The sequence below is a fragment of the Babylonia areolata genome, chromosome 11 (assembly GCF_041734735.1).
Source record: "Babylonia areolata isolate BAREFJ2019XMU chromosome 11, ASM4173473v1, whole genome shotgun sequence".
Lineage (NCBI taxonomy): Eukaryota > Metazoa > Mollusca > Gastropoda > Neogastropoda > Buccinidae > Babylonia > Babylonia areolata.
In genome coordinates this window covers 16099498-16119462 of record NC_134886.1, presented here as the reverse complement: position 1 = coordinate 16119462, position 19965 = coordinate 16099498, and the positions used below count along the sequence as shown (strand labels likewise).

General features: G+C 40.4%; 1 protein-coding gene across 1 annotated transcript in view; it reads left to right on the top strand.

Annotated features, from left to right (window-relative positions):
* LOC143287579 (uncharacterized) overlaps positions 1-19464 on the top strand; it is a 45158-nt gene extending 25694 nt beyond the window's left edge. The window contains exon 14 of the mRNA XM_076595684.1: positions 461-19464. Within this exon, the coding sequence (XP_076451799.1) occupies positions 461-2678 (2218 nt within the window). The 3' untranslated portion in view covers positions 2679-19464. The remainder of the gene's footprint in view (positions 1-460) is intronic.
* Positions 19465-19965: the final 501 nt, after the last annotated feature.

Here is a 19965-nt window from a genome sequence, read left to right as displayed (position 1 = left end):
TTTAAGATATGCTTGTGAAGGTTGAAGACTTTTATAGTGTATTTCATATTCACAGATGCTTCAAGACATAGTTGCGTTCATCAGATTTTGTTACTCATTGACTTGCTGATGAAAGTTCACACTAGTGTTTTCATGATAATAAATAAACAGATTCTATTTTAAAGGAAGTGATACAGAACTTTAGGTCATAGACAGTCATTGGAATGAATTTTCCTTGTTTGCTAAATGAACTTATAAAATGGTTCTTTTTACAACAGTAGATAAAAATTGTGAAAATGTGTCAGAAGAAAAAGAATTGGGTGGTGGTGCTACACTGTGGCCATATGCTCTTCCAAGGGAAAGCAGCCTGAGTTTCACTCAGAGAAATCTGTAGTTATGGGACATGGACAGATACAGTGCAGTGGAGTACAATGCAGTAAAATACAGTGCACTGCTATACAAGAAAATCTGTTCATTTCAGACGACCAGTGTCTTCCACCACAGATGATGACCACCCACTGATTGACCTGAGCGATGACACAGTCAGTCTAGGGGCAGACAACAAGACCTTACAGCCGGCAAACAGCGACTTTTCCCTGTTCGACTCCCTTTGCACGGGACAGAACACGTCTCACTATGGCAACATCGAGCTTCCCAAACCTCTCCTCATCTCCAATGGGTCTGGGGATCCCTTTGACCTGTCTTCCACCTTCAGAGTGCAGTCTGCAGACAGTCCTACAGTGAACGGTTCTTGGCCAACGCCAGAGTCGTTGGGAAGGAGGGACAGTGCTTGGACCACCAGCAGTGTCAGTGGGTCCAGTTCTGACACGTCGTGGTCAGCGTATTCAGCCGGCAACAGTCACTGCAGAAGCTCTGCAGCAGACTTTAACGGTGAGCCATTCTCTCAGACCAGCGTCAGTGGTGGACAGTTCCAGTCTTCAGAGCACACTTCTCACTCCCCTGTCACGTACTGTGCTGTGCCGCCGGCAGAAGACGGCTTTGACACTGTGACAGACGCCCCTCAACGTTCTTCCTTGACTGTTTCTGCTCGCAGCCAGATCCGAAAAGAGCTAGAACAAACTTTGTCTGCATCATTTACCTCCAGTGTGGGATCGGCGAACCCTAAAGTTTCTGGTTCTGATAATCAGCAGGTGTTACACACGGGTGTGTCACAAACCAATGGTGCTGTCTCAAGGCCTGACTCTTCCCAGCGTGAGAAACCTATTCACGATTCTGTTCCTGTCAGTGCTGCGAAGGCAGGCAGCACATGGAGTGACACCCCAAACCAGAACAGACCCTGGGCGTACAGTTCACCGTTCAGTAACTCTGTAGCTGTTCTGCCAAAGTTGCCTCCCCCTGGCTCACTGAAACTGAACAGCACAGCCTCTGCCTTGCAGAACAAACAGTTGGATCCCAAAGCCGAAAAAGCGTTTGATTGGTTGAATGACGCCATCAGCCATTTAGCGCTGTCCCGCGCAGGCAGTGGGATTTCCTCGGCCATGACGGAGAACACCAAGCTGCCGGTTGTGTCTGCTGCGGGAGGGAGTGGTGCTGAAAGCATGAAGAAAGACTTAGGGGAAGTCCCCAGCTCCCCCCCACCTCGCTATGATGAAGTGCCACATGAGGACTTTGACCAGGAACAAGTGATGGCCTCAAAGCAAAGTGTGAGCCATGTGTCCCGACCACCGATGTATGACGATGTTCCAACAGAGGAGGAGTTCTCCCAGGCGAAAGCGTACTATGGAAACGTGGTGGATTTAGGTCCTCACCTCACTTCTGATACTTCACCAACACACTACCAACAGTATGCCTGTGCTTCTGAGTTTTCGGACGACTTTGATGACGACGAATTTGACGATGACTTCTATGATGCAACTGCAAGCAAAGCCTGTGATGAGCCTCCGCCCCTGCCTCCCAAAGACTACCAAGGGGAGCAGAGGGCGGATGGTCGGAGGAGGTCCCCGGAAAAGCCCCACATCTACCCCGTGGTCCAGGACGGGAAGCAGCTGAGCCACACCCACTACTTCCTGATCCCACCCAAAGACCGCTCCCCAGCCACGGCCACTGTGAAGCCTTTTGTTGTGGACACAGAGCGCTACAGTGATGAGGAGGACGTTGTGTACAGCGACAGCCACGCCGATTACCAGAACATCAGCATCGCCACCTCACACCTGTCCATATCTTCACGGGATCCTGACGACGGATCTTCATTGCGCCAGACCCAGTCGTCAAGCCCCCGCCGACGGCGAAACATGGCTGAACACCCAAGGTCAAGACAAGGTCGGCCGCACTCCAAATCCTCCTCTTCCAACGTGTCCATGTCATCCCCGTCGAAATCGCTGTCGACGCGCAGCCACGACTCTCGCTCGATCAGCAGCTACAGCGACTCGAGCAGTGCAGACCTGCAGCCGGACAGCGGCCACTTCGGCACGGTGTCACCACGGGAACGCGTGGCACAGGTGCAGAGCCTGGTGCTGGGTGTGACGGACGAGGAGTGTCACACAGCGCTGTGCCATTGCCACTGGGACGTGCAGAGGGCTGTGCGCTACCTGAAGGTGGAGCAGCTGTTCCGGCTGGGGCTGGCGTCACGGCAACACTGCGAGACCCTGCTGGAGGCACTGCAGTGGAACCTGGAGCTGGCCAGCTCCGTCATGCTGGACGAGGTGAGGGGCAAGGTGCAGTGCGAGTCCTCCGTCTGACGAGGACAACGCATCTCCTCTCACAGGACAAAGGGTCAGATGGAACTGGCTGTCGTCAGGTGACGGTGACACACCTCCACATCACACACACAGGTGGAGCTGAGGGGCAAGGCACAGTGTGTGTCCTCTTTCTGACCGGGACAACACACACACACACACACAGGACAAGGGATCTGTCTGTGAGTCGCCTCCTCACACATGATGAGGTCCAAAGCAAGGTGCAGTGCGAGTCTTCTGTCTTAGGCTGACCCCTGTACTTCGCCACACACACACACAAAGGACAAGGGGTGTGATGGAACTCACTGTGGTGGGCAGGTGATAGTGACACTCCTCCATCACACACAGTACAAAGGGTCTAATGGGGAACTTGCCATCGCTGTCAGGTCAATCGGACAAGGTGTCTGGGTCGTTTGTCTTCCTCCCCAATAAGGCGAGTCGAGCAGGGAACAGTGATGAATGGTGTTAGTGATCAGTGTTTTCTGTTGATCAGTGATTCAGGGGCTTTGATGATCAGTGGTTCTGTTGATTGGTGATCCATGTTCAGGGACGTTGATGATCAGTGGTTCTGTTGATAGGTGATCCATGTTCAGGGGCTTTGATATCAGTGTTTCTGTTGATTGGTGATCCATGTTCAGGGACGTTGATGATCAGTGGTTCTGTTGATAGGTGATCCATGTTCAGGGGCATTGATAATCAGTGTTTCTGTTGATTGGTGATCATGTTCACAGGCATTAGTGATCAGTGTTTCTGTTGATTAGTTATCCATATTCAGGGGCATTGATGATCAGTGTCTCTGTTGATGGGTGATCCATGTTCAGGGACATTGATGATCAGTGTTTCAGTTGATTGGTGATCCATGTTCAGGGGCATTGATGATCAGCGTGTCTGTTTATCAGACACTGGTAGTGTTAGCACTGGGTGCAGGCAACTACAGGACAGTGACTGGCAACTGTCAGTCAGTCATTCTCTGTTTTATGCATGGTGGTTTGTGTGTTGGAGGACTTTGGAAAAAAAAAGAAAGTGTTGAGTAAAAATTAGACCCCAAAAATGAGGAAAATGGAAAAAAACAAATCGTTTATGTGCGTTTTAAAGGGATTGTGTACTGCATGCCATGACATAGGAAGACTTCAGAAAAAAGACAAAAGAAGGAAAAAGCTGTGTTAAACTTTCAACCATGGATTGCCATACTTCTGTTTGCCACCTGCAGTGGTAACCTCTACCCTCAGTGTCAGTACAGACTTTCCCTATAACACTTTGTAGGCATCTTTGCTTTATTGATCTTTGCATTTTGAACTTGCTAAACAATGAAATGTGTGAATAACAGTTAACAAGTGTAAAGTGATGAGTTGTGTACTGTACGGATCCTCAAGGGCATAATGTAATGTGTGTGAAGATGAGGTGCATATATAACTGATGTACCCATTTCTGTAGAGACGACAAACTGTACAGGGGGTGAAGGAACAAGCAAACTTCCAGGTGCTGACGTCTGTACTGTGTTGATGATGGTGTATCACTTTGTGAAACCCACGATGAGAACTTGACCACAGCAATATGTCAGTCCAGACGCTGTGACCGCCGTGTAGCAAAGAATGGTGCTGTGATGCTCATAGTGTTTAACTGACCAGGTGTGTAACTCCACTGTAATCAGGAAATGTAAGTAAACTACACTGTACATGTATTCTGCTTTGACGAGCTTTGTGACGTTGTAAGCTGTGCTTGAGTGTTAAAAGCTAAAAATATTCCGCTGGAGAGATTAGAGCGCTGCTGTCATCTTTATATACTGACCTGTATAGACCTCTCTCTCGATATATATAGCTTATGTATGGAAGAATGGGATGAAACCTGAAACAGTATTTCCAGTGATGATGACAAGCAGCTGTCACTGGTATTGAAATGTTGGGAGTGTTGGGTGGTCTGGTTTGTTGGTTGTGGTTCATGAAGATGTTAGCTGTATCTGCCGTTGTCACTGATCGTGTGGGTACATTCTGTGTCTTCAGTGTCTAGATTTCTTTTGTTTGCTTGTTGCTTTTTTTTCTTTTCTTTTTGGGATTATTGACAGCAGTGTTGGATTGAAGCTGTGTTTTTCTGAAAGTTAGAATTTTTTCCATGTTATTTAGTAATTCATACTTTTCAAGGATGAGGAAATTGATGATTTTGTCGTCTTGAGTTCATAATTTTGTTTGTTTGTTGATCTTTAGAAACTAGTTTCTGACTTGTTTATCATTATTGAGCAATTTTAAATGATTCAGTGTTCAGATATTGCCAAATACACACATCTTATTAAGTTTTAGGTCATGGAACACTACATTTAGCTATCTACCGGTACTGTTGTACTTGTCTAAAATAAAAATAAAAAGTCTTAGTGAGAATTAATTATTCATGACTCTTTGGGGATAAAAAAGATAATTGGTACAAGTTATTGTGTTTAGTATTGTGTCAGCAGTATTACAGGCTGAATCAGATAAAATTTTAAAAAAAGTGTAAGGTTATACAGAGACCTTCTCATACCTAACCCATCACTTCACTGCAGACAGCACAGCTGTGTACAGTCAGTTCATACCAGGTATAAATCTGAAACATACATACACCAAAGGATCTGGGAGTACACAGCCTGTATTTTGTTACCAGCTTTAGATGTTAGGGTTTGTTGTTTATGATCATTGTGACTAGGACTGACCCACAAACTCACAGTACCAAGCATGCTTAAGATTCCCCTAACATGGGTGTATCATTACATTGTTCAAACTGCACGGTAGTAGTTATACAGTCTGACCACAAAAAGAAGTTATGGTTGTAAAAATGAAGTGAATATTTGGACATCAAATATTGTGACCAATACATATCAGTTAAAAATTGCTGGTCAGTGCAGTAAGCAGTGTGCGGTCACAACCATTAGTTCCATGTTTACTCATCTGTTTGTTTTGCTTTGTTACCAGCATGGGAACTGATTAGATATGGACAGGTTCACTGGTTTATATCTTGTCTGTCTGGCATGAACAGCTAGGTTCTCATTTGTATGTTATGAACAGGAAAAAGAAAGAAAAGAAAACAATGAAAAAAAAGTGAAAGTATGTATGTGTACAGACAGAATGTTAATGTTTGCAGTACGCAGCGAAGCCAGTATTTAATGCTTAACCACAATGTATTTGTAAGAGTACTGATAGAATCTTAATGTTAGCAGTTCACAGCGAAGTCAGCATGTAGTGTGTAACCACAATGTATTTGTAAGAGTACTGACAGAATGTTAATGTTAACAGTAAACATCTAACTCAGAATGTAGTGCTTAACCACAACTGTTTGTGGTTAATTCACTGTCTGACCCCCGTGCATTATGTTACCTGGATTCATACTGTGATGAAATGTGGACAGGCGTGCTGGTTTGCACCTGTTGCCAGTCCCATGTATTGTCGCTCTTCATGGAATGCAGTGGTTGTGCACTGTGGTGGTGTTTTTCTCTCTTGCATTCTGACCTGGAATTGGGGAATTAGAAGGGGATGTGATTTTCCATCATTCACAATATCTCATCCAGTATTGGATTTTTCTTTTTTACCTACCACATATCCACTCCCTCCACTCTGACCTGTTCCCTGAATCCTCCCATCACTGTTTTTCTTGTTGGTTATTTTATTCTGTGTTCTATTGGTTATTTCTCTTTATCATTCTTCATTTTTTTTATTCATTTTTTTTTCTCCTTGACATAATCTTTTTATTCAATATTTGTAAGGTTTGAGTGTTTCACAATCACAGATTTCTTTTTAGGATGTATAATGTTTACTTCTTTAAAAAAAAAAAAAAATCAAACGCTGCCTATATCAGTCAATATCTAAGGCACAAAGTTTCAGCATTCTGCAGACAAGCAGTATGTGTAAATATTTCACCATACCTTTTGGAGTCAAGAGTTATAAACAGTATACAGCAGAAAAAAAGGATGTCTTGTTAATTTCATCCAGCATGCAGGAGACTCCGGAAATCATTGAAAATATTTCTGTAACAGCTTGTTTGTAACAAATCTAGCATGATTTTATTAGTTTGGGGAAGAAATTTTAGTTTGAAGTTTTCTGTCTATTGTATGTCTTCGAGAAAAGCTGCTGATGTGTAATGCATGTCAAAGGGAAGGTTTTTTTGTCTGAAAATCAAATGATCATGTCACATGATTGTGAATATGATAAATTCTACAGAATGGTTGATCAACTGTATCATTGTTATCAACACAAAGGCATGTCCGGAAGTGTACTGGTCTTGACTGTTGAAGAATGTTATGTCGTGGTTACTTTTGTCCAAACAAGCCTGCTGGATATGTTATTTCTGCATTGACTCTGTGAATGATTCTGCTCTGATGCACCTAAAGAATCCAACAAAATCTTAATGATAATGGGTATGTATAATGTGCTCTGCAATCTACCTGTTGAGCTCAGGGGCCAAGAGAACTAACAATTTACATCAATATGGGAAAAATTATTAGAAAATTAACAACACAAGAGATGACAATCACTATTTTCAAGCAAGACAGATTGATGTGTTTCAAGTCCAGTTGGATCAGATTGAACTCATTCCTCCTCCTCCTTTCTTGTCCTGGACTGGGTTCCTGACTAACATGTACAGTCCAGCTGTGAAGGCTGTTGAGCTAACTACATATGAAAAGTGGGCAGCCTGTAGCTCGGAAATAACTTGGTCTGAAAAGGTTAAAACTATGTACCAGTGGCACTGCTGGTTAGTGATTCTTAGCTGGGCCAATACCCTGATCAAAGCCAGCTTGGAAGAGCTCCCAACGATGGAGTATCCGTGAGGCCAGGTGGCAGAGTGTTTCACTGGTGCAGGGTTTGGGGGAACAAACTATTGCAAATGGCTGGGTGGGTGGTGTGTTCCTGGAACAATCTTTGGGCTTCCCTTGTCCGGCTATCCCCTTTGGTGTAAAATAGGGACTTTTCAACATCTGCCATGCTGTTGTTGATGTTGTAAGCATGGTGAGGCACTTGTGTTGTCTTCTTTCCATTTTAACTTGAGCAGTGCTTGGGCACCACTTCACCTGTTATCCCACACACCAGAGCAGTTTTCAGGCATCACAATGGTTGATCAGAGTGGTTGTGAACCTTTTTAAAAGACACGCATAGAGAGACTGATAGACCTCTGAGTGACCTAACTTAGTGTTTCTTTCTTTTCAGTAATATTTCTGTGATCATGCCCAAAATGTAATGGTTCACTTCTCAGCAATTATTGATGGTAAAAATATTTCAGAATGCTCACGTTAAACATCACAGGGACACAATATAGGCAGCATCAGTGACAGAAGACACATGATCTTGAAATCTGAAATAACCCAAAACTATTGCTGCAGAACTGACACATCCCAGAATGACAATGCTGCACAGGCTGCAGTCCGGACAGCTGAAAGGGTTCAAGACAAGACCAGTTCTTTATCTATAAACAGGCGCAATAAGCAAGAAGCATGCATTTTTACATTCTGTCCTCACCCTAAAGAGGAACTGAAAGTGAAAGAAGCCGTTTGTAAACAAGTAAAGGAATGGGGGAAAGATCAAGACACAATGGAAATACATGTCTTTGTAATCAATGGAAATACATGTCTTTGTAATCTCCCTACTCCCTGATAATTCCAACCTCCACCGCCATCCTGCCAAGAACAGAGCAAAAGAAAAGACACATGAGAGCAGATAAAGAGAAAAGCATGCAAACACTTCAGCCGAAACACAACATCCTCCCATTGCATGAGAATCATGCAGTGAAACCCCACCCCACCCTCACCACACACAGACAAGCAAGTGGACACAGAGTATGCACAAATAATCCAAAAGCATAACAGAATTTAGTGATCATGTGTTGCACCCAGATATTTGTTTCCCTTTGTATGGTGCCTTGAAACCTGTTTTGTCCATGCTCATTGTTTCATGGAGACAGTTTGTTAATTGGGTCCATTCATTAAAAAAAAAAAAAACACCAAGCTTTGTCATTTTGTTTTGTCTCCATTTTTCCTTTTTGTTTCTGACTTCAGTTATGACAACTACCTCCAACAAATGTGGGAAAGGTGAGTTATTTGAATGACATAATAGATAAGTTACAGCTGCTGTTCAGGGAAAAGATGAGTGATGATGTCTTTTTAGCCATAAACACTTGGTGACAACTGTGATGCTGTAGAGACTGGGAAACAAGGAGGATGTTTATGGTGCAATTAATACAGTGCTTATTGCTACATCTGTTTCATTCTGTTGAGAGATCTTCTGCTGGACTGGTTTGAAAGACTGATAGAAAACTACTCAAGGATTAATCTGCTCATTTGTTTTCACCATCAGAGAATGTTTTTGAATGTAGCCTGAGGAAAAAAGCTTGGATCAGAATCTGCATTTGAAAATGTCATTGAATACGGTAGGATTTATGTTGAGTTAAGGGCGGTAATGAATGAATTGCAAGAGAAGCAGAGAGTGAAACAAGTGATTAAAGCAATGATTATGCAAGTATCATGTCTGGCAATTCAGAAAGACAGAAGCCATTTACAGTCACAGCCAAAAGGTTTAGGATGACTGGTCATACTGTTGTGGTCAGACTGATCCTTGTGGATTGCATGTCTTCTGTTGCTGTTATCAAACTGATGAGTTGTCAGTGGACTCCTGATACTGTTGACACTGCAGTATGAGTATGGGAAGGGAAGACGGACAAAAAAAGATGGATTGATAACGTTGCAGGCTTTGACACACAGCCAACATACATGAAATAATCTGGTGAAGAGTTCAATGCAATACCCCAATGACAATTAAGTGAAAAATGATTGTAAGAAATGTAGGATGCAGCATTTGGAACAGAGAGGTTGAGAAAGATACACTCTTAACCATTTCAGATGCACTTTGTGATGCTTGAAGTTGAACCTTTTGGGTTTGGACAATCTGCCATAGCCACATATAAGAAATACTCATGTGTCAGCATGTTGTAAGTGTAAATCCTGCTGAGATCTTAATACCCCTAAACCAGTGAGTAAGAGGCCTGGTAATGTCTGTTGTGGTCCGATGCCATTTCCTTTTGTCCCAGGGAAGTTTTACAATGAATTAACTCAGATGAAGGATAAGATTAACCATCCTATTTACAGAATAATTACCAATGAATTTGTATTATTTTATTATTGTATTATTTAATTACAGGCGCTATATAAATTCACTTTATTATCATATTATTGTTATGCACTGTAAGTGTTGGTGCCCACAATAGTGACCGCTGATACCAGATGTGTTTCCTTACAGACACTGGTTGTGCAGTCAGACCATAGTGGGTCCTTTGACATTACAAGATGGCTTGTTGTGCGGTGTCACAGTGTAAAGTGGCCATGTTTACACAGCACACGTCCCCTGTTTTGCTGTGAAAATCCGGTCTTACCTGGAAAAGTCTTACCACAAGTGCTTGGTTTCCATTATATCAGATGTTTATCATTTCCTGACACTTCTCCGTGGCAGGGTTGTCACAGTGTTTGTGCAGGTGTGGCCATTCTGTCATTTACATTTCTCTCCCCTTGTAAGGTTTTGTTTCAGCAAACTTGTTGGGGTTGAATTTATTTATTTATTTATATGTTGTTTGAAGAATTTATACTGGTGTTAAAGAATACTTGAGTTCATATATATTCATCAGACTTGAGTCATGAATTGGAATGTTTTTAGTGTTTTGTTCTCTCCACTAAATCATTGATCCACTGAACAGCCCTGAAATGATAACACCAGAGCGTCATTCCATTCTGCCTTACATCAGAACAAAGCGGAGCAAAAGCTTGAAGCAAAGCTTGAATGTGGGTGATGATGATAATGTTGATAGTAAAATTAACAAGAGTAATAATCAGGTTATAAGCAACTGATTTGGTCAACAGCTTATTAGTAATATTCACATTTCCCTAAAGATCACGAAACACAACAACTTGTATTGTTTTTCATCATTGACCTCAGTCTCCACTGTCCCTTCATATATGATAGTTCTCTAGTACAAGTTAATTGTTGGCATTAATATGGCTTTCAAAACACAGTGTAACAGTGTTGACTAGAATAAGTTAATTATTGACTTCAATATGGTTTTCAAGCATCAGTGCGACAGTGTTTACTAGAATAAGTTAATGGTAGACTGTGATATGGCTTTGAAGCATCAGTGTAACGGTGTTGAGGCCAGTAGCTGTGTATTTTCTGTCCTGTTGCTTTGAGTGAAACAGTGAGTTTGACCAAGGTCTGACCAGCCTGTTCAGTCTGTGCAAAGGTCAGGCATGTGCTCCTTTTTTTTATTTTTACTTTCTGTTGGTTTTTTTTGTTTTTGTTTTTTCAAAGCAGGTGTGGTGCTGCATACATGTATCAGTCTGCATACTTTGCCACTTCATAGAAACTGAAACTGACCCATGGTCATAGCTCACCTGGCACCTTCCCTTGCTGTGCACACTGTATTGACTGACATCACTAGGTTTTCCTCTGTGAACATTTTCTTCACGAAACATTCAGTTTCTGTGAAGACTATTTTTGCTCTCTTTTTTTTTGTGCTAATAATGTTGGAACTGCACATGGTTGTGTATGTGTTTTGTGAGAGAGAGAGAGCACTCAAGATACTGGTAATGAATATTTCATTTAATTTGATTATGAACTCATCATCTTTACAACAAACTGTATGCACTAATCACACAAGTATCTCTTTCCATCTTGAACATTGAGTCTTGAAGATGTGCATGCATACATGTTTTATGATGTGCATGCAAGCATACACACATATTAAAAGGAATTATTTGGACCGGAAAGAAAACGGATTGAGGTTTGGGGGAAGTAGGGAATAAAGATGGAGCAGTCACTTGCATGAAATTTGCTCTTCTGTCGTAACTCATTGATTTGGGGATGTGACTGCTTTTCCTCTTTCTGTTTGATCACAGTTTCTAATCACAAAGTTTCTAATTATAAGTTTTAGCGCTTTTTTTTGATATATTCATCATTACAACTTCAGTCTTGTTATGTTGTGTGACTTAATGTGACAGAAGAACAAAGTGGGTGAATCTGTGTAAATCATATACATATGTATATTTTGTTCTGACATATATTGTACCTTCAATAACTCGGTGTTCTTTCAGACTGTTGAAAGGTTTAGTTGAGAAGAAAGTTTACCCACAAATCTTCTCAAAGTTGGTGCCATCTATTTTGCTCGTATTTTGTTTTGTTTCAGATAGTTGGGAAAGGTCAGGCAGAGCTTACATATCTGCTCAAATTACATAATATATGTTGATGTTTTGATAGCTTTACACATATGTGCTGAACGGTATGTCAAGTTTGCGCTAGTGCAATGTAACCAAAGCCTTGATATTAGTAAATGTCGGTTGTTTCTGAAACTTATTGTTTTTCACTTGATGTATCTGTGCTGTGAACAAGAAATGATATTTATTTTATTCAGGTTGATAGTTGTTTTTACATTTTGAATTTTATATGCATAACATCGTGGATACATTACTTTCCACAGCTGTGCAGATGCTGTATGGCAGTTTAAGAGAAGCAGGGTTGGGAATGAATTATGTGAGACACTAAGAGTTTGTAACTGGATGAGCACAAATATTTGTTTACAATATTATTAGTTTGCAGCAGGGTAGAACATAAACGATGTTCCTGTTATGTGTTAGCATACCTCATAGAAACAGATGTGCATTTATACATTGTGAAGCTGAATATTAACTAATTATATGTAGATCAAACATTCTTCTTTTTTTTAATGTTTTTAACTAATCGTATATAGATCAAACATTCTTTTTTCTTAAGTTTTTCAATAGAATTTTTCACATAGAAAAATAGATTTTAGTTTACTATTAATTTATATGCACAGTATGATTTTTAGGAGATAATGAATCATACGCACCCTGTAAATGATACAGTATATTTTCTATTGAAATTTTGATAATTGTCATATAAATAGATTACATACATACACACATAATTTTTTTTCTCAATATTCAGTTTCATACATGTACCTTTTTTTTTTTTTTTTTTTTACCTCTTAAGCTATATTTGTATTTTTGTTATGTATTTGGTTGATGTATACTTACATTTCACTGTTGTTGCTTTTCGGGTTGTTGTTTTGGTGTGTTTTTTGTTGTTGCTTTTTTGTTGCTGTTTTTAATTCTATGACAGTAATAGTTTGGTGATTTATTTTGTTCTTTGTTGCCGTGCTGGTACATTAACACCAAAGCACTGGAGGAATACAATTGGTTGTATTGATAACAATACAGAATTATACCATAAATCTGGGTCCATTCCCTGGTAGAGCCCCCACCCCCCACCCCCCATCCCCCTTCTCTCTCTCTCTCTCCCTAAATACAGTCTGACAAATGGAGCCAGTTTTGCATTGTCAACATTTACATACTGCCTTCCCTGATTGACAGGAAACCAAAAATTGAGGGGTGGGGGTTGCTTACAAAAATATTGGCTGTTCTGGTTACAGTGTGCGAAGGTGAAGAAACTTTTATGGCTGTAGCTGTAGCATCCCTGATTCTTGTATCACACGATGCCCCTGACCACACTGCCTGGATGGGTCTGTGGTTCTGGTCTTCATCAGTGGGCAGTTTATTTATTTATTTAATACCCCCCGTCCACCATGCAACACATATTGGTGCATATTCTTTGCTGCAATGACACCCTACCCCAATTATTCCCCCCCAAAAATTGAGAAAAATTAACAAAAAAGACAGGAACAAAAAACAAAAAAAAATAAAGCATGATATATGCTTCTTATGAAGAAAAACTGTAAAGAAAAAACCAAAAAACAGCAATTAAATGAATATACAGATTCCTGGACTGAACAAAAAATAATTGAAAAAATACAACAAAACCGTATTTTCGACAAGAAGCATGGGAATAGTGTGAACATTTGTTTGATGGCTGGTTGGTCTTCACTTCTAGTTCAAGCACTGCTATATCAAGAGTTATTTCATCCCTTACAGTGTGTGTGAATTTTGTGTTTGCACCAGGTTATTGGAAAGTAAGAACATGGAGGAGGGTGATCAGACCTGGTGGGCATACCATATGTCCTCCATTACCCTACCTGTAAAAAAAACAAAACAAAAAAACCTGATTAAGGGTTTCATTATTTTAAAAAAAAAAAAAAAAAAAAAAAGGTTGATGGATTAGTCTCTTCTTCTTTTGTATAGTGTAAAAGGATGAAGTGTCACGAATTCGTGCAGGATTTTGGTGTTGGGTGTTGTTTTTTTATCACTTGAATGTGCAGGTTTGTTTGTTTGGCTGTTGTTTTTCATTTTCCTTGTTCACACAGCATATCAACTGCAATTAATATCAGTTTATCAAAGCTCCTTTGCATGATCCCTCAGTTTTTGCGGGGGGGGTTTCTCTCTCTTTTTTTTCTCCTTTTTTTTTCAGATTATTTGAAATTGAGGACTTGGAATAGAGGTGTCAGTCCTGGTGGTATGTCTAGCCCTTCACCCTGCACCCCTGTGCTGAAAAAAGCTGTGATTTGGGTTTCATAATAAATGTAAAGGTTGACAGATAAATGTTTATTGTTTGTTAGGTAGTGGGTTTTTTTGGGTGTTTTTTTCTGAATGGGATGATGAAGGGGGGATACAAGGAATAAAGTGTCAAGTATTGGTACACATGTATATCTCTAATTATCATGCATATCAGATGAACTCCTCATTATCATGGCCATGAGAGGAATAAGGTGGTATTGGGGATGAAGTGTAAGTATTGGTACAAATATATAATTATCACTGAAGTGTCATGCCTATTTAACTCACAGTCATAGTCCTGTTGTCTTTTGTATCAGCATCCTGTTACCCATTTGTGTGTATGTGTGTGTGCAAATAGATTGTGACAAAGGTGATCAAGTCAGTTCTCGAATACTTTCAAATGTTTTTTCCCTCTCCGTGAGTCATGGAATTATACTCAGAAACATTGTACACCATACTGTTGGTTGTTCTCATGCTGCTAACTCTGACGAGCATCATAAAAGGTGTTCATCTGTCAACGTAGTGAGTTGAACGTTGCATGATACTGCGTTAGAAGAAAACAATGTTAAGAATACCATGCCATGAAAGGCAGCTGGGTTCAGTTATAAGGGAAGTAACTCTTATTGTCCTCTGACCTGCCTCCCTTAAACCCCGATGGGAATGAAGTTTCACAGCCTCATCCCCCACTTTTTTTTTTTCTTTTTTCTTCTTTTTTTTTCTTTTTTTTTTTGTGCTTCATTCAATAAAGTCAAAATGAAAACACTGACCTCATCAGTTTGTAATGAGGATCAACTGTAAATTGTGTTGCTTGAATTGTTACATCGCTAAATATTCAGGAAGTGTTTTGTTGTTTTTTTCTCTGTTCCTGGGTGGTTGTTTGTTTTTGTTGTTCGTTTTTCTTCTCCTAACCGGACACCCGGCGGTACTGATTGTTGATCTGTTTGTTTGTTGTCCCGTTGCTGTACACACCTGTGTTGGTACCTGCCGTTGGTGGTGTGTTCTTCCCTGTGTCTCCTGTCCTGCCTTGTGTGTGTCTGCCTTGTGCGGGTCCAGGCAGGTGTGATTTGTTCAACACCTGCACGTTCTTCTACTATATACACTACCTCTAAATGTTGCTCTTGACTGTTGGTTGTTTTTCCCCATGCTTTTCCCGTGCCCTACATCTGTTCCACCCTGTTTTCCCACCCAGCCACCCAGCCCTGCCCCTACCCCCACACCTCGCATTGCAGGAGGGGAGTGGTGATTCAGATCAACTGGTTGTTTTAAGGGCTGGTGTTTTGTGTGTGTGTGTACCTGTGCTATTCTGGTGGGATACTTACTGTTCAGTACCTGTGTTTTTCTTCTTCTGCTACCTCTCATTGTTGCTGTTATTGTTTCTTGTTTTTCCCTCTGTTTCACTTTTTCTCTTCCCCCTGCTTCACTTTTTCTCTTCCCCCTGCTCCTGCCCCCCCAATCCCACCTCCATTCCCAGCCCCGTGTCATTCGTTCCACCTGCTACCCCTGCCACCACCAACCCAACACCCTTGCTTTTTAAGAAGGTAGCAATGGTTGATGGTAGGCTGGCTTGAGGTCTGAAACAAAGGACTTCATTTCTTTTTAACAGATACTTCAGGTCTCCTCATGAAATGGGTCAGTGGATAATGATAGTTTTAGAAGTTGCATAATTCTACATCTTAAGTGTACAGTTGGGTCAAGAATTTTTTTTTGTTTTGAAGGACAGAAGCTAAGTTTATAATGACTGTATTATGGAAATCAAATAAGAAAGAAATTCAGAGATAGCTGCCTATTTTTACATGAATATATTGCTTGGAAAATGGAGACTGCTTTTTCAAAGCGCAATCAGGACAAAATGCCGGCCTTTTGTTGATTAAAGCTGGTCTGTCATTGTTTTCAGTTTTTCCAGCCATCTTTTTACCCCCCACACCCCTAGCCCCAACTCCCCAACCTTACTCCCCCACTGTTGTTACAAAAAAAGGTGATGTTACTGTTTTGTCTGAGTGTTGTGGAGTATTTGTATACATAAACCATTTTTCACTCAGGATGGTTGATAATCGACTCTGTTTCCCTGCTACCAACAAAAAGAAAAGGGGGATAGGGAGGTGGAGCCTTTGATGTCAGGGCTGAGAAAGATAGATTTCTTCATTTCACAATTTTTTGTTACCACAGCAGCTACTACTGCCATCTGGTATGAAGGAATAAAGAAAATATGTGGACAGTCTATGATGGGTGATTGTTGCAACAGTTCAGCTTTTGTCACTCAGTTTCTGAGCCATGATGCCTCATTGAGTAACTGAACTGAGCCGAATCACTCGAACAGTTTCTGAGGCAAGGAGGGCTCTCAAGGAAGAGTTTGCAGCATCAACAAACACAGATTTTGCAGTTCTCAAGGTTTTCTGTCATTTTGAATGTCACAATTAGGAAAAACCCAACTTGCATGCCAGGATTACAATGATTGCTTAATTCTCTTCTCTCTTTTTTCTTTTTTTTTATGCTGCAGTACTTGTTGAAGCTTCTGTGCACCACCAAAAGCATTTACACCTTGAAAGTTCCTGATGTTGTGACCTCACCTGTGAAGACTGTGGTTATGTTGATGGATGGGGGAAATTCTGCCCAACATTCATTCTGTGTTGAATTTGAGAGCTGTGTTGGCTGGTTTTTGTGAGTTTGCATAATGGTAGTGGTTCGTTCTCATTGTGTGTTTGCATAATTGAAATGGTTGTTCTGTTCGGATGTGTCAGGATTGCATGTGTTTGTCATGGGTTAGAAACAGAGCTGCTGCAGAAGACTTGTGGATAAGAAAGAATTACATGCTTGTCCTTTGTTGTGTGGGTCATGCTTGCTGAGAAACGCACTGTTTCTCTTTCTGTCTGACTCCTTTCAAATCGGAAACATTGTTTCATTGCGACACAGAAGTCGCTCAGACTTGCACCTTGAGATTATGTGAAAATAATCTGTGGAACTATGTGCTCTGAACATATATTTCTCAGTGACATGTTGTCAGTGTTGACACTGACATAACTGGGAAAATGATTACTGGTTGTTACATTTGATGGAAAAGAAACAAACAAAAACAAAATAGAAAAATTATTATTGCATTTGAAGAAAAGAAAAAAAATACTGTTGTGATGAATTCTGTGGTTAGTGGAAAATTTTGTTCGGGAAGTTGGTGGGTTTGAAGAATTTGTGTGTTAAGAACCTTCTTGTGGTCTTCACTTGTGAATGTGAAGTATTGTTGCTTCACTTGTGAATGTGAAGTATTGTTGCTTCACTTGTGAATGTGAAGTATTGTTGAATTTATGGTCGAATAAATGACCATATTTGTCATACCATATTGTTTGAAGGAGAGTTGAGGGAATGAAGAATTTTGTTTTAATGTATATTCGTTCATTTATTGTTTGTTCCATTGAGGTGGTCTGCTACTCTACTTTGGTTTACCTGTGACAGTTTGTTCTTGGTCATTGGTTTGCTTTATTGGTTATGCCTTATTATTTTCCTTCATTTTTTGAAGTTTGGTCCTTTATCCCCCAAAGAGTTATGTGTGTGCATAATTTTGTTTTATTTTTGAAGATTGCAACACTTGAAAATGCTCTTTTGTCCAGTTACTACCCTGTTTGCAAAAGTACTTAATGGTTAAGGAAGAAGTATATGATTACATGGCAAGCACGACTGATAAACATAACAGTCATGTTTGTCTTCCAGTTAAAGCTTCTTGAAAATTTGTTTCACAGTACAGATTCAGATATATATACCCTGTGATTCAGAGGATAGAGTAAAGACACCACTGATGATAAACCAATGTCTGTGACAGCCACAACTGGGTGTGAAGGTAACTGCCACTAGAGAGACTAACTCAAACACGCATCATTATATCTGCCTCTTCTAACAAGACAAGGCACATGTCATGCCAGTGCTGCTTTTAACTAACAGACTGAGACTACACTGAACGCTCAATAAACAGAAGTACAAGCAACCTTTCCGGTTTTCTGCTGTTTAATCTGGTGTTCATATGCATTGCCCTTTCTCCTTGACCAGAATGATGCGCATGTACAAGATGCGACTGAGTGTATACACGTAGGTGAGATGCTTGAACATAATCCCCCTCACTTTTCAGTTGGTAGAGTTTTCTTATGCTCAGAAGGCATGGAATCAGTGCAAAACATGTTTTTTTTTGGGGGGGGTTGGGTTTTTTTGTGGTGTATTTTTGTTTTTTGTGTGTATTTTTTTGCCAGGTTTTGCTGGTTTCCTGAAGGCCCTCTATTTTCTAAGAGAATTGAGTAGAGAACCTTCTATTAAATGAGTCATGACCAGAAAGATTCTGTTTTTTGTCACTGTTGGTTTTAGAATACATTGGGTGGTGATTTTGTAAGTTCACCAGACTTTTTTTGTATTTTATTTTCGTCCATTTTATTGTGCTCAACTTTACAGTTTTAATCTTACAGCAGAGCATATCTCCCTGTTTGTTTTCAGACATTACAGGCCATGTTGTGAAACCAAACTTCTTCTAGGGGATTCCTCACACTGATGAGGCCTATCAAAGCTGAGACAGCTTTTTATTACAGATTCTCTCTTGCTTCTGCATCTACCATTGCCTTTGACCAGCTAAATGTTGCCTCAGAAGTTCAGTTGTTGCCAGAGGAATGTAATTGCTTTTGCAGGGGGGTGGGGTGGGGTGTTTGGCTAAAAAGCATAGTTGTTGATATCGATGGTTCAGTCCCAAAGATTGGGTAGGGAAATACGTGGTCAAACAAAGAAGAAAATCAAAGTTAGACCAAAGAATAAGAAATGGCTTAGTATCATTTCTCTTGCATTGCATATCCCCTTTGTGGGTAGGCTATTCAGGGATGTTTTACATGGTTTGCAAGTTCCCTCATCTGTCTGTCTGTCTGTCTTTCTTTCTCGCCCTCCCCCCTCTCTCTCTCTCTTTCTCTCTCTCTCTCTCTCTCATCACTGATTGCTGTGGTACCATCAGGTTTGGCAAATGCTGATGCTGTATCATGTTTTGATTCATAGTTACCTCTTCTTCTTTTTTTTTTCTTTTTTTAACTAGTATATCAAACCTGGAACTGTGTACATCTCTAAACACCCGAACAATACAATGTCCACCCGTACATTTTGCCTTGTATTCATTATGTAGAAAGCGTGTATGTATAGTTTGCTTTGCCAAAGTGCAATGTGTGTTTGGTTTGTAGTTATTTATTACTTGGTTTTTGTTAACTGGCTTGTAGTAGGAAATGTGATTACTGCTATGACCTGCATGTAAACTGCCCTGTACATTATTTGGAAGGCATGTATGTGTATCAAGCAAGCATTACACAATTCAAGAACTGACAGACCTGTGTTTCTGTTGTCTTGGCATTTTGTGCGTGAGAGTGTGTGTGTGTGTGTGTGGTCATCATCTTTGGTTTCCAAAAGACCACCATGATTCTGTGTGCGACTGTGTGTGTGAATTCAAGTGTTGCATGATTGTACTTCCTTTTTTAAAGTTTTTTTTTTTCCACCCATACTGGATAAAAAGAAACATGATTATGTTCTTTAGTTTTGAAGTTTCATTTGCTGTGGTTGATATCCTGGATTTGTGTAACTTAAACAACATACATGCTGTGAAGTTCAGAGCAGTTTGGGTTAGTGGTGTGACAGTAATGCCACTGAGACTCCACAAAAAGTGGTGTAAAAAATAAATAAATAAATAACAGAAGAAAAGATTTAAATACTCAAATGATTGAATAAATGTGAACAAGTTTTTTTTGTATGTGTTTTTAGCATCAGCATGAGCAACCCAAGCATTGAAAGAATTTTTTTTTAAATAATAATAATAATCAATTTTTTTTA